At 34.1% G+C, this 14,417-nt stretch overlaps 1 protein-coding gene across 13 annotated transcripts in view; it reads right to left on the reverse strand.

Moving 5' to 3' along the window:
- The window catches only part of LOC149781703 (basement membrane-specific heparan sulfate proteoglycan core protein-like), a 438,170-nt gene that overhangs the window by 147,762 nt on the left and 275,991 nt on the right, over window positions 1-14,417 (reverse strand). For all 13 annotated transcript variants that reach the window (XM_089935800.1, XM_089935795.1, XM_089935799.1 and 10 more), the window contains 6 exons: window positions 12,845-12,986; window positions 7,605-7,745; window positions 6,061-6,252; window positions 2,135-2,230; window positions 999-1,088; window positions 334-499 (listed from right to left, as the gene is read on the reverse strand). In XM_089935800.1, the coding sequence (XP_089791926.1) occupies window positions 334-499; window positions 999-1,088; window positions 2,135-2,230; window positions 6,061-6,252; window positions 7,605-7,745; window positions 12,845-12,986 (827 nt within the window). The remainder of the gene's footprint in view (window positions 1-333; window positions 500-998; window positions 1,089-2,134; window positions 2,231-6,060; window positions 6,253-7,604; window positions 7,746-12,844; window positions 12,987-14,417) is intronic.

Here is a 14,417-nt window from a genome sequence, read left to right on the forward strand (position 1 = left end):
TCAGTAACATGACTTTTGTAAAAATTTGTTGTCCAGTGTTATATCATTTTGTGAGTACATTTATACTGTGTTACATCTCATCTCTTATGAAAAGAAACATACATGTTGGGTTAGCCTGGATGTGAACAGATAATTATCAGAGTTTACAGACATCAAAATTTTCTTACTCCATAAATGCAACATATTCACAACAAATCTTTACTGACAACCAACAAAATAAATGATTCATGGTCTTAATTCTTGAAAGATTTTTAAAAACTGAATTTCCTTGCTAAATTTTAAAAGATATTAGAAACATAACAATGTGGAGAATTTAGTGTCAAAGATACACACTTGTCGGAGAAGCTACAGCGATATCCATGCTGACATCACGAAGAGTGACACTAGCCATACGTGTATGATATGTGGCCCTGATCAAAATAGCTGCTAGGTCTGACAACACTGTCATGAAGGTTTCACGGGTTGGTGCAGCATTAGTGGACAGATCACGGAATGATTCCTGATAAAAAAAAATTACTGTTACTATGCAAGCTGCCAATATCTACTTTTATCTGGGCATGTAATCTTGACATTCTTTCAAAAAAGTGTAAACACATGCAAATGCAAACACTTTTCAAAATGCAACTAACGTGCTCAACATATCTGAACGTAAGTGCATTACATGCAGTTTAATTTATCCCGCGGCATTCTAACCAAGAATTTTGTTACATCTCAGTTGGATTTAAGTATCAAAACTTTACATGCCAATTAAACATATATTAAGCTATTCTTTCTTTCTTCTTTTTCCTTCTGGCAAACAGCTTTCATATGATGTGTACATAATTATTTTACATCTTAACTACGGGCTAAAATAAAAAAAATTCAAGTTATGGGCTAAAATAGCAATTTTTCAAGTTCAAATTCTTTCCATGAGTGTTCTAGCAAATTATTTAAACTAACAAAACCATAGGGTGAACTCTATGTTGACAAGACAATGTTCCCAAAATAAGGGTACTTACCTCTCGTAAAAGAATTTCATAACTTTGGACCTCGTTCATTTGTAGTGATGGGTTAAGCAGGAAATATAAACGATGCTGCTGGTCTCGGCTCTGAAATAAGTTCCACATATACCTGACTATCACTCAATATAAAAGGAAAAAAATAGACAAAATATTTTCTGTAAAATGCATTGTCTCCTCTGCTCACAATGTTAGAATAGTGTGATCTAACAATATCCGATTTTAAAATTTTTACACAAAACTTTCATACAGAAATTAAACCTTGAGGATAATAGTGATGTTGCTACTGCTGCAACTGCTGTTGGACAAAGTGATGCCTTTGTCTCATGATTACATAACATAAAAAATACAAAATATGAAACAATAAGGTTATATACTTTGTAAGGCCTTATTAATGTTTGAAAAGATCACTTTGAACAAAATATATTTAGAGAACTTGTGCTCAGAAAGCAGTGTACAATCGTCTCTATCCTGAGGAAAAATTGAGACACTAAAGCAAATAAACAATGTCAACAAAAAAAGTCTAAAAATAAGTGCAAGCAGCTGCTGTGCTGTGCTTCCATAAGTACATGGTATATTAACATTTTTCTAGGTTTTATCCAAATTTGTTAGAGCTCTATATGCAACATTTGAGAAAAAATGAACAAATTAGTCTGCATGATTACATCATAGTTTATGTGATGAGAAAATAATTGTTTTAACACAATAAGAATAATATTCAGAATGACCATTTTCAACAGAAAATAATCAACTTCTTGTATGTTTAACATTCAACTTATATCTTTAATACACAACAACTTCTCAAATCTTTAACATGCAACTTATCATATCTTTAACACACATCTGTTATCTTTAATGAACTACAACTTATCATATCTTTAACATACATCTGTTATCTTTAATACACTACAACTTATCATATCTTTAACATATATCTGTTATCTTTATTACACTACAACTTATCATATCTTTAACACACATCTGTTATCTTTAATACACTACAACTTTCATATCTTTAACATACATCTGTTATCTTTAATACACTACAACTTATCATATCTTTAATATGCTACAAGCTCTGTTAGAAACAAATATCAATTACAAAAGCACAAAAATCTACTACTATTAGTACATACCATAAGTTCCACATCTACGTCTCTGAACAGAGATCCCTGTGACTGGTCTGCCCTATATTCAATTGTAAACCTCAGATATCCACCATAGGATGTTGCCTGAAATTAAAAATTCCATTGCCTGAAACAAATCTAAGATCAGATGTGTCTTTTTACAAACAGGAATAAAAAACAAAAGAATCACTAACTCAGAGTCACAATGTAATGAACACCCCCAATTACTAATTCTTTCAAGCATAAAAAAGTTAAATGAACTTATTTAAATATGAATCAGGCTTTAAATTTGCTTTTCCTTAACCTGATTGTGAATTTAGGTTCAATATAATTTAGTAGAATATTTAACACATATAAATTAGTATGACAATAAAACTATAGTAACTCCTCAAGCTTCTTATCCAAAGTTTTTGTGACACAACTTGCTGACAATGAAATCTTGCCTCAGTTATTCTGCAAATATGACTGGCAAACCTTGATTTTCCATCATCTTAAATTTTTGGCCATTTTCAAACTTGTACAAAAGTGGTTCAAAAAATTGGAGGGAATTCTCTGCCTTGACCTCAGGCACACTTAACTGTTAAACATTAGCAATATGCCCAAACCAACAGGATACAATAAAATGGCAAAGTTCTGACTCAAACTGGGACTATAATACAACTGAAGTGTCAGAAAAGGATGGCAATCAAACTTATTCTAGATCTTTTGAATATGAAATCTTATACTAGATTTAGTTAAATCCATGCATTACTATAAAGTTATTGTGTTAAAATTAATTTGCAACAAGTGAAAGGTGACATCATGACAGGACCAAATGGACAGATATGAACAACACTATAGGACACTAGTTCCCCACCTTCAGGTCACAACCTAAATCAGGGTCGCAAGCATGTTCTGAAGGGTCATGGAAGGTCACCAGGATTTTTTTTAGGTGGCAAAACTTATCAGAATCTTTTAGGGTCATGGCCAAAAAAAGGTTGGGAACCACTTCTATAGGACCTCCTTTAAATATACGGTGGGATATCAAATACTTGTGTAATGATTAATGCCATATTCTGCCACGACATTAATCACTTGTAGTTGTTTATCTCGGCAATACCACATGCCTGCATTAGAAGGTTACCAAACAACATTAGACACTTGTAGTTGTTTATCTTGGCAAAACTACATGCCTGCATTACAAAGTAACCTAAAACATTAATCACTTGTAGTTGTTTACCTGCATTACAAAGTTACCAAAAAAATTAATCACTTGTAGCTGTTTATCTTGGCAAAACTACATGCCTGCATTACAAAGTTACCAAAAGACATTAATCACTTGTTACAGTAGTTGTTTATCTTGGCAAAACTACATGCCTGCATTACAAAGTAACCTAAAACATTAATCACTTATAGTTGTTTATCTTGGCAAAATACATGCCTGCATTACAAAGTTACCAAAAGACATTAAACACTTGTAGTTGTTTGTCTTGGCAAAACTACATGCCTGCATTACAAAGTCACCAAAAAACATTAAACACTTGTAGTTGTTTATCTTGGCAAAACTATATGCCTGCATTACAAAGTTACCTAAAACATTAATCACTTGTAGTTGTTTATCTTGGCAAAACTACATGCCTGCATTACAAAGTTACCAAAAGACATTAATCACTTGTTACAGTAGTTGTTTATCTTGGCAAAACTACATGCCTGCATTACAAAGTCACCAAAAAACATTAAACACTTGTAGTTGTTTATCTTGGCAAAACTACATGCCTGCATTACAAAGTAACCTAAAACATTAAACACTTGTAGTTGTTTATCTTGGCAAAACTACATGCCTGCATTACAAAGTTACCAAAAGACATTAATCACTTGTTACAGTAGTTGTTTATCTTGGCAAAACTATATGCCTGCATTACAAAGTCACCAAAAGACATTAATCACTTGTAGTTGTTTATCTTGGCAAAACTACATGCCTGCATTACAAAGTCACCAAAAGACATTAATCACTTGTAGTTGTTTATCTTGGCAAAACTACATGCCTGCATTACAAATTTACCAAAAGACATTAATCACTTGTTACAGTAGTTGTTTATCTTGGCAAAACTACATGCCTGCATTACAAAGTTACCAAAAGACATTAATCACTTGTCATAGTAGTTGTTTATCTTGGCAAAACTACATGCCTGCATTACAAAGTTACCAAAAGACATTAATCACTTGTTACAGTAGTTGTTTATCTTGGCAAAACTACATGCCTGCATTACAAAGTCACCAAAAAACATTAAACACTTGTAGTTGTTTATCTTGGCAAAACTACATGCCTGGATTACAAAGTAACCTAAAACATTAAACACTTGTAGTTGTTTATCTTGGCAAAACTACATGCCTGCATTACAAAGTTACCAAAAGACATTAATCACTTGTTACAGTAGTTGTTTATCTTGGCAAAACTACATGCCTGCATTACAAAGTTACCAAAAGACATTAATCACTTGTTACAGTAGTTGTTTATCTTGGCAAAACTACATGCCTGCATTACAAAGTTACCAAAAGACATTAATCACTTGTTACAGTAGTTGTTTATCTTGGCAAAACTACATGCCTGCATTACAAAGTTACCAAAAGACATTAATCACTTGTTACAGTAGTTGTTTATCTTGGCAAAACTATATGCCTGCATTACAAAGTCACCAAAAGACATTAATCACTTGTAGTTGTTTATCTTGGCAAAACTACATGCCTGCATTACAAAGTCACCAAAAGACATTAATCACTTGTAGTTGTTTATCTTGGCAAAACTACATGCCTGCATTACAAATTTACCAAAAGACATTAATCACTTGTTACAGTAGTTGTTTATCTTGGCAAAACTACATGCCTGCATTACAAAGTTACCAAAAGACATTAATCACTTGTCATAGTAGTTGTTTATCTTGGCAAAACTACATGCCTGCATTACAAAGTTACCAAAAGACATTAATCACTTGTTACAGTAGTTGTTTATCTTGGCAAAACTACATGCCTGCATTACAAAGTCACCAAAAAACATTAAACACTTGTAGTTGTTTATCTTGGCAAAACTACATGCCTGGATTACAAAGTAACCTAAAACATTAAACACTTGTAGTTGTTTATCTTGGCAAAACTACATGCCTGCATTACAAAGTTACCAAAAGACATTAATCACTTGTTACAGTAGTTGTTTATCTTGGCAAAACTACATGCCTGCATTACAAAGTTACCAAAAGACATTAATCACTTGTTACAGTAGTTGTTTATCTTGGCAAAACTACATGCCTGCATTACAAAGTTACCAAAAGACATTAATCACTTGTTACAGTAGTTGTTTATCTTGGCAAAACTACATGCCTGCATTACAAAGTTACCAAAAGACATTAATCACTTGTTACAGTAGTTGTTTATCTTGGCAAAACTACATGCCTGCATTACAAAGTCACCAAAAAACATTAAGCACTTGTAGTTGTTTATCTTGGCAAAACTACATGCCTGCATTACAAAGTAACCTAAAACATTAAACACTTGTAGTTGTTTATCTTGGCAAAACTACATGCCTGCATTACAAAGTAACCTAAAACATTAATCACTTGTAGTTGTTTATCTTGACAAAATTACATGCCTGCATTACAAAGTTACCAAAAAACATTAAACACTTGTAGTTGTTTACCTTGGCAAAACTATATGCCTGCATTACAAAGTAACCTAAAACATTAAACACTTGTAGTTGTTTATCTTGGCAAAACTACATGCCTGCATTACAAAGTTACCAAAAGACATTAATCACTTGTAGTTGTTTATCTTGGCAAAACTACATGCCTGCATTACAAAGTTCCCAGTACTGCCCAGACTGTAATTATATATTCCTTTCACCAACAAAAACACGAAAGGAATATTCCTCCAAAAAACAAAAAAAACAGGAAAATATTTCATACTTTGTCTCCTCTGAACTTGGCTGGGAGTTGAAATAGTAAACTTTCCCTCTCATTTTGGATTCCTTGGAACTTGTTAAATGTGATCTGATTTCGACTGGCATCAACTTCAAAGCCTTCACTAATAACATTGTTCATCCTTCGATTCATCAGGACAAAGTTATGGCTGCCATCACTTCCAAAGTGGGGACGAATCTACATAGAAAGAAAACTTCAGTAATGTATATGTGCCTCGTTATTCATGACGAACTGATTGCAGAAAGTACATTTCATGAAAAAAGGTTAGTAATTCAATTTGCATGAAATATATATTTTAACTGAATATTTCCCCAATTCAGATCAATATTAGCAAAATTACAGGGGTTTTCAGAGTTGGGAATAAACCCATTCCTTCTTCCAACATTTTACTTATCTCCAAGTAATGTAGGAACCCTGGTGTGTACCCTTTTCCCTCTACTAAAGTCTAGCTATTAAAGTAATTAAATTAAATTGTGTGTAAGTTATTGAACCAAATATAAATCATGAATCAGATTTTTCAATGGTTTCTGAAGAAAATATCAACCGATTAAAAAATAATTATTACTTCCTACTTCAGACAAATGTTTTCCATATTAAATATACTTGATTAGGAAAATTACTGTACCAACACCAAATTTTTTGATTTAGTAGATGGACCCTACATGCATGAGACGTCAGCATTATTATTTCAGTGCAATGACACATTCCTACTTTTAACCAACAGATTTTTCTCCTTTTCTACTGGAACCAGTCTAACAAATTGAAGAATAATTCAATGCGCAAACAGAATAAAAACATCTCTTTATGTGAGTTTTCTTCTCTGCTTATTTATCAGATCAATGTTAAATCAAAAACATTCGTTGACAAGTATAATTTACAGTATCTTATTCTTAAATTAAGGTTACTATAACCATTATTCTAAAACTGTTTGTGGCAACATTTTGAGAAAAGGCTACAAAGGCAGAAACTTGATGTGTGGAAACCCAACTTTACAGGCATATATTTGTACACTGGAGATACTTAAGTAGCACAAGACAGAAACCTGCACATACATAAATTAAGGAAAGACATTTATCCATCAAGATTACTTATGTATTTTTGCATGGTGTTCAGCATATTTTGGAAGAACATATTGCTCCTAAAAATGGTCAGTAAATGTCACAACATTAAGGGGGTAGGTGCTTTCTGTAAAATCCCACAATTTATTTTCGAGTTACTACCCTAACTGCCCCCAATTAATTAGCAAACACAGCTTTTAAGGAAATCTATGTCTTCATTTTCAGTGAGATTTTTCAAAAAGAAAAAAAGGATGCCAAAAAGATTTCCAGTTTCCTTTTGTTGTCAGGCCAAATTTTAGGCACTGCATCAGAAATTTCCCTGCAACATGGAGTCTCCCAGATGATTAGGGAGACATCAGATGTATGTGTAAATTTGTTTAGAATTTTGCATTGTTCTGCCAAAACCAAGATGAAGAAAGCTGATCAAAGCCCTACAGGACACCTACAGGATCCCATTTCTTGATTACTTACAACATCCCTGTAGTAGCTGGAGCTGGTACACTGGTTGGTTATGCCAGAGCAGTAGCAAGAGAGACAACCCTGTTCATTCTCCTCACTCAGATAAAAGTAGCCTTCCTTGCACCTCTCACAACGACGTCCCTGAGCATAGGCCTGTTAGAAGAAATTAAGCATTATAGCAAAACTCAGCAAAACTGGGGTTTGACTTTGTGAAGTGCAGCAGCAAGGTGGAGCATATTACTCTTTGCACATTCTGCAAATAGCATATCACAATTAGTCAATCTAGGGTGTACAATAGCCGACAACATAGTATTACCACCCAACACAGGGACAATGCAGAGATTAATCAGAACATGTTTAAACATTCTAGCAAGTTTTAAACTCCCTTATAGCAACACAAATGCAAAATGATCATTTATATGCTAAGAAACATTTAACAAAATCTTTATGCAAGCTTGAACAACATAGCCATCATCTCTGGTCAGTAAAAGATGAACGCACACGACATTTGCAGCATGTTAATCCCCCCGTCCCTTAAATGAACTATTGTGAGCAGTACTGACTGCATATAGTTAAGATAATATTCCACTGTTTAATGGATTTTAGGCAGAAAATTAGCAAGGTTTTTATGTCTGGGTAGTTGTGATCATGTGTGGTGACGATATTTGGTACTGCTAAGGGAGAAACCATTTAATTTTAAGTAAAACAACAAAATATCACAGGCTCAACATTAGGGGTGAAATGACTCATCGATATATCGATGCATCAATACTTTTCCTCTAATGATAGACATCCTGATACAAGAGATGGAGAATCGATACAAAACTATACTTACCGTACGTAAGTTATTTCAGTCTTCAGCAGTCATGAATAATTATTTTTTTGCTCTGCTATTCTTTAAATATAGAATTCATCTGAAACAGCATTTGCAGTCACAGGCACTCATTTTTTTTAGTAAAAATGAAAAAGATTTGAGAATACTCACTTGCCATCTGCAAATTAACACAAAGTGACAGGGCTCATAATCTGCCCACCCCCCATTCCACGCTATCTTAAGCCAGCAGCATGTTCAGCATCTAGGATGCATTCCAAACATGTTTCACATGTATAATGAAGTACTTTACCCATCATTTAATAACCACATTTATGCGAAGTTGCTATGCTGAATTGTATCTTCTCTACTTTGGTTGATTTGAAAGCTACAATACCAGTGTGTCACATGGTGAAATAGGTTACACTGAAATCTAATTGGTGGTTATTGCTTGTTCTGGACAGGGCTATATAATAACTACAAATCAGGAATTAGTGTAGCTTATTCCCTGCATGACAAACAGTAAGTACTGGCAAAGCAACAGAGAAACTTTACACAAAAGTCATTAAATGATGTTTAAAGAACTTAAACAGAGATGCTGTCAGAGTGTGTGATTGCATGAATTGTTAAAAATTTGTACAAATTACAAATCCAAACAGTTGGTGAACAGAGATGCATGAGAACTCTCACAAGTTAGTTGAAAGTCCCTGCAAAGTATACAAATTTTATTTAACTGTTCTTGTTGCGCTATCTGTTTTTTAGTTAGGCAACTGATTACACATCTGGGTTCTTCAAGCATGACTTGAATGATTGTTAAACTAAATTTGATTGGCACATTGTGGCCCGGAATAAGCATTATGGCATAGTCTGAACCATCCTTGAAGGAAGTTGTACAAATGCACATGTGAAATATGGGCTACCTGGAAAACCCAATATGACTCATTCCCAGCATGGTTCATCATGTTTTCATTCAGCAAATACTGGCTGATGATCGTGATGATAACAAAAAATTTTCAAGTTATGAAGTATATCACATTATTGATTTTTCTATATTATGCTTGCTCTTCCGTAAGTATGCCTAAACTAGGCAACTGATAAATACCACAAGCACATTACTATGGTTTGTACAGGTACAGGTATGAGCCTGTTAAGGTCATGTTTATGACATTAGGGTGTCTCACATATGTTTGCTTAGTTTGTTACCTACCATGGCAGGTGCAATAAAATTAGCAAAAAGTGCCCAAAAATAAACTAATGCAGCCTTAAAATCCATGACAGAGTCCCACAATATTGAATAGATGCCCATCTAACCTTGTGGACATCCAACTCTACTGAATCCCTTATCCCATGTCCACATAAACAAGATTGAGTGGTCAATCTATAATCCATGATGTGTGCAGCGTAACTCTTATAACAAGAATATTGTAAATTATATACTACATGCTCACCACATGTTGAACAGTCTTCTTTGTCAACAACTGAAATTTCTCTGCAGAAACATTTTTCTTCTTTCAGTCAGTGAAACTTTGACCTTTGACCTTCTGAACGCTGTATCAGTAGGATTCTTCCTTGAGCCAAGTACAAACCATTCACAAAATGTGGTCTAGGCCAGTGATGTAGACTAATGTTGCTGTATTGAAACCATTTTTCTTCTTTAATTTTAGTGACCTTGACCTCTGTCATTTTAATCTCACAACTGCAGCATTAAAATCCATCAGTGTCCTGTGTGGACACGATCCTGATTTTGAGGACTAGTGATCTAGAGGACACCCATCTGACCTTGCAAATACCAAACTATACTTAATCATTAGCTTCTGTGTCCATGTTCACATGATACAGTGATTAATCTGAAATCCACACTGTGTATAGTGTAACTGTTATAAAATTTCTTGGAGCCAAGTGATTTGAAAATGTGCGCATCATTTAAGTTATAACCAAGTTTCATGGCAATCAATTAACACAAACACGGGTACCTCAAAGGGATTGATCATCTACTGGACAAAATGAATTTCCTGGAATTAAAGATAAGACTGCTTCTTCTTTAGAGTTGAAACCATTTCTCATATTCTTCAGTGAGAACAAGATTTTAAAATTAGCTTCTGTGGTGGATATAATGAATGTCAGACTGGCATCATTTTAATCTATGGCCATTTACTCATCATTAAGTCTTTTGGGTGAAAACTCCATGTAACTTTGTGACAAGATTTCAAGACTGCTGTTGTGGTAGCCATATTGAATTTACAACTGGCACCATTTTCATTTTAAGAACTAATAGGTTTCATTCATACTAGGTCTATTAGTGAAAACCCCATGTGGACTGAGAATGGATTTGGCATCACTAAAGATAGCAATATTTTCAAGATAGTCACCATGGTGGCCATGTTTAGGATCAGTCATTTTCATTTAGGATCAACAAGACACCAGAAGAACTCATGAAGAAAACCCCCATGTCAAAAAGACTTTAGATTAAAGAGAATTAGCAATAAAAAGACTTTCAAGATTAGAAGACAGATCAGCACCCTCTTAACCTAGGACCAAACAAAAACATTAAAAGAAATCTTTTAGTGAAAACCCATTCTGATATGACCATTCATTTAGGTAAAATAGTAATATCAAGATTTTCAAGCAGGCTGCTGTGGTGGCAGTATTTGATATCAGATTGTCACCAGTTTCATTCAGGACCAACATCATAAAAAGACTTCAGGTGAAAACCCCATGTCAGTATGACTTTCCATTCTGGGGGAGTAGCAATAACATGATTTTCCAGATGGATGCTATGGTGGCCATATTGGCAGTAAGATCTGCAACATTTTCAAACCAGACATCAAAAGAAGCCTTTTAGTAAAATCATCATATCAATGTGGCCATCTATTGTAGAGAAGTATCAAAAACATGATTTTCAAGATGACCACTGTGACAGACATGTTGGATGTCTGAGTGGTACCATTTTCTAGTAGGACCAGCTAAACCATGGTGTGAATGTCAGAGCGGCCAACCCTAACACGACCTTTACAGTAAGGCAATCAATATTTTTTCTCCCCAAGTTAGCCTCGTTTTCAGTAAGATGTAACAAACTATCATGTACTGCTACTGTCAAGAAGGAAAACATGCATTTAAATAGTTCAGAAGTGTGATTTGCGACTAATGCAGTGACAGTAAACATTACTTTCAACTAAAATGTTTGTAAAGTACACTAAGATCTTAACTACCTCCAATAATTTCAAAATATATGGTTCCAAACCCTTGGAAGCTCAGTGGTTTCATGCCGACTCTAAACTGAACATAGTTCTTGGCTCTTTTCCCCTTCATTTTCACTTATCATTGGCAATTATCTCTCCCACTACAAGACACACTCAAATCAGGACATGATGTCCAATAAACAACTGCTGCCCTTCCTGCTTCATTCCCCCACATGAATCTGAATATTCTTCAGTACTATTAAAACTTTTTAAGAGGCTTATTGTCACTTTTGTCTTGAACATGTACAGCTTGATGCATGCCATTTTTACAAAATTCTATAATTAACAGCTAGATCAAGCAGACATTTTGCACAAAAGAAAAATGAGCACTTTAAAGCATCTGAGGTAGTCTTGTAAAGTTGGTCTGGTTCCCTGACCAATAAGCAATAAGAAACACAGACAAGCCAGTATCAAGATGTCACCACAACAATCATATTTCCATCGTTTGTTTGTTTTATTTCATAAATCTGCATTTTAAGGAACATTCCATAAGACTTATGGTCAAATCATATGGGTTTGTTAGTCTGTAAAGTTTCATGGCAATCCTCCAAGTAGTTTAGGAGATGTGGTGATAACAAACTTGTGCTAATAGACCGATGGTTGGATGAGGGACTATGGACAATAGACTATCCCATAAGCATCTGATGTGCACAAAAGAGTAAATATTACAGAATATTACCATTATTGGCATTTTAATAGCTCAGAACTAGGCAATAATGCTTAACAATATTGAGAAAGATGACCAAAAAAGCACAAATTTAATTAACTGTAATAAATTGTATGTTAAAATGCTAAAAAAAAGAATACACAATGAAAAATAATTATAATAGGGCATCTGATCAGTTTCTAGTTGTCAGCACATCTGGATGAAGAAATGTCAATAACAATTTACACTAACACTGGTTAATCATGATGTGTAATGGATGGTCTAGTGTGCTTCCATGGTGAGTCAATACCTTTGTCAACATTTAAAGCCATCAAGGTTCAACTCAAAAGAGCATAACATAAGTAGATTCTACTTTCAAAACTCCAATCAACCAATCACTCTTGGGTAAGTTAAACTCTGACTGGGTTAAAAGGTCAAAAAATGACAGAGGAGCTAATTGTTCTTTTTTTGTAGCACCTGCATCAGACAACTAACAAATCAACATAGACTGAATTGAATTAGACACTAGTACTTTATTTAAATCTGGCCTACCCACCTTGCACTGACATTGCTGTGTGTTAGCATCACACTGGGTGTTTGGCACAGTTCCTCTCTTGTCACAGTCACAGGTGCTACCCTGATCAACTTTACAGTAGTCTCCGCGGCGAAGGGGGTTTCCAGTGTAACCAGGTAAGCAACTGCAATTGTAAAGATAACTTGACATACTACATTCACTTCCTCACAAATCAAACCCTCTAAGCTAAGAAAGACATTCACCACAGCTTTAAGCTTGTTTTAACAACAAAAATAGTGAAAAGCGATCAGCTTGCTGAGCAAAACGACAGACAAGAGGTCTCCTCTTGGATAAAGGGATTGGCACTATATCCCATTAATCATTGGTTACTACTTGAGCAGATGTGCTTGCTCTTCCAGGGAAGAAATTGCAGGAAGAAACCAGAGAGGGTGTGCTTGTATTATGACTGGACATAAAAACTGAACCTGAAATGGGTAATTTTACCAGTGAAATACAAATGGAATGTAAAATGAATGGAAATGAAATGAAGAATGAATACAAATTAAATGATATGTGAAATAAACAAAATGGAGGACATAAATGCAGAATAATGAATGAAAAATGAAAATATAGTGAAATGTGAAAGCAATTATTTAATGGCTTGGAAATTCTATGTTCCTATATTTCATCCTGCTACTAAATTTCCAGAGTTTTAAAGCCTTCTCCAAGATAATATTGGATCAGATCCTTTCTTCTTTATACTGACAGGCAATTTTTCATTATTTTTACAAGCCATGAAATTGCTCGAACAATAACTGCTGATATGACATCCTCACCAGCACTTGCAACTAATACATTTTTGGGGAACAAGCAAAATAATAAAATTTACTAAAATACATTGCACAACTAAATTTTACATTTATTGCTATTTTTTAAACTTATTTTTGCATAAATTCAATGCAGTCAAATGAACTTCATGTATTTTCTATTAATGCAAACTATAAATAAGACATGATATGAAAGCATTAGCCCTTTCCATGAAATACTATCTAATAGCTCTTTCCAATAATACTGCCTACTAGCTCTTTTTATGTATTATTGTCTTAATAACACTTTCCATGTAATATCTAACAGCTCTGTATATTTAATAATATAGATTAGTTCTTTCCATGTAATGCCATCTAATAGCATTTTTTTCATAATATATAAGAGCTCTTTCCATATAATACTATCAAATAGCTCTTTCCATGTAATAATATATATAAGCTCCTACCTGTAATACTATCTAATATCTCTTTCCATGTAATACTATGTAATAGTTCTTTCTATGTAATACTATCTAGTATCTCTTTCTATGTAATACTATGTTGTTGTTGTTGTTGTTGTAGGGTTTAATGCCAATTTTCAGCACACGATAAGCTAAAGAACCACCGACCCATGAGAAGCTACTGGCAAGCTTTCTCACATACCCACATTGGCTGAATCCGAGACTTGAACCCACGCAGACAGAGGTGATATTGTAATACTATGTAATAGTTCTTATTATGTAATACTATCCAGTAGCTCCATACAATAATTTTGAATAGCTCTTTCCATGTAATAATATATAATAGCT

This window comes from Sinohyriopsis cumingii, chromosome 15, assembly GCF_028554795.1.
Source record: "Sinohyriopsis cumingii isolate HCF-2022 chromosome 15, ASM2855479v2, whole genome shotgun sequence".
In the NCBI taxonomy this organism is placed as follows: domain Eukaryota; kingdom Metazoa; phylum Mollusca; class Bivalvia; order Unionida; family Unionidae; genus Sinohyriopsis; species Sinohyriopsis cumingii.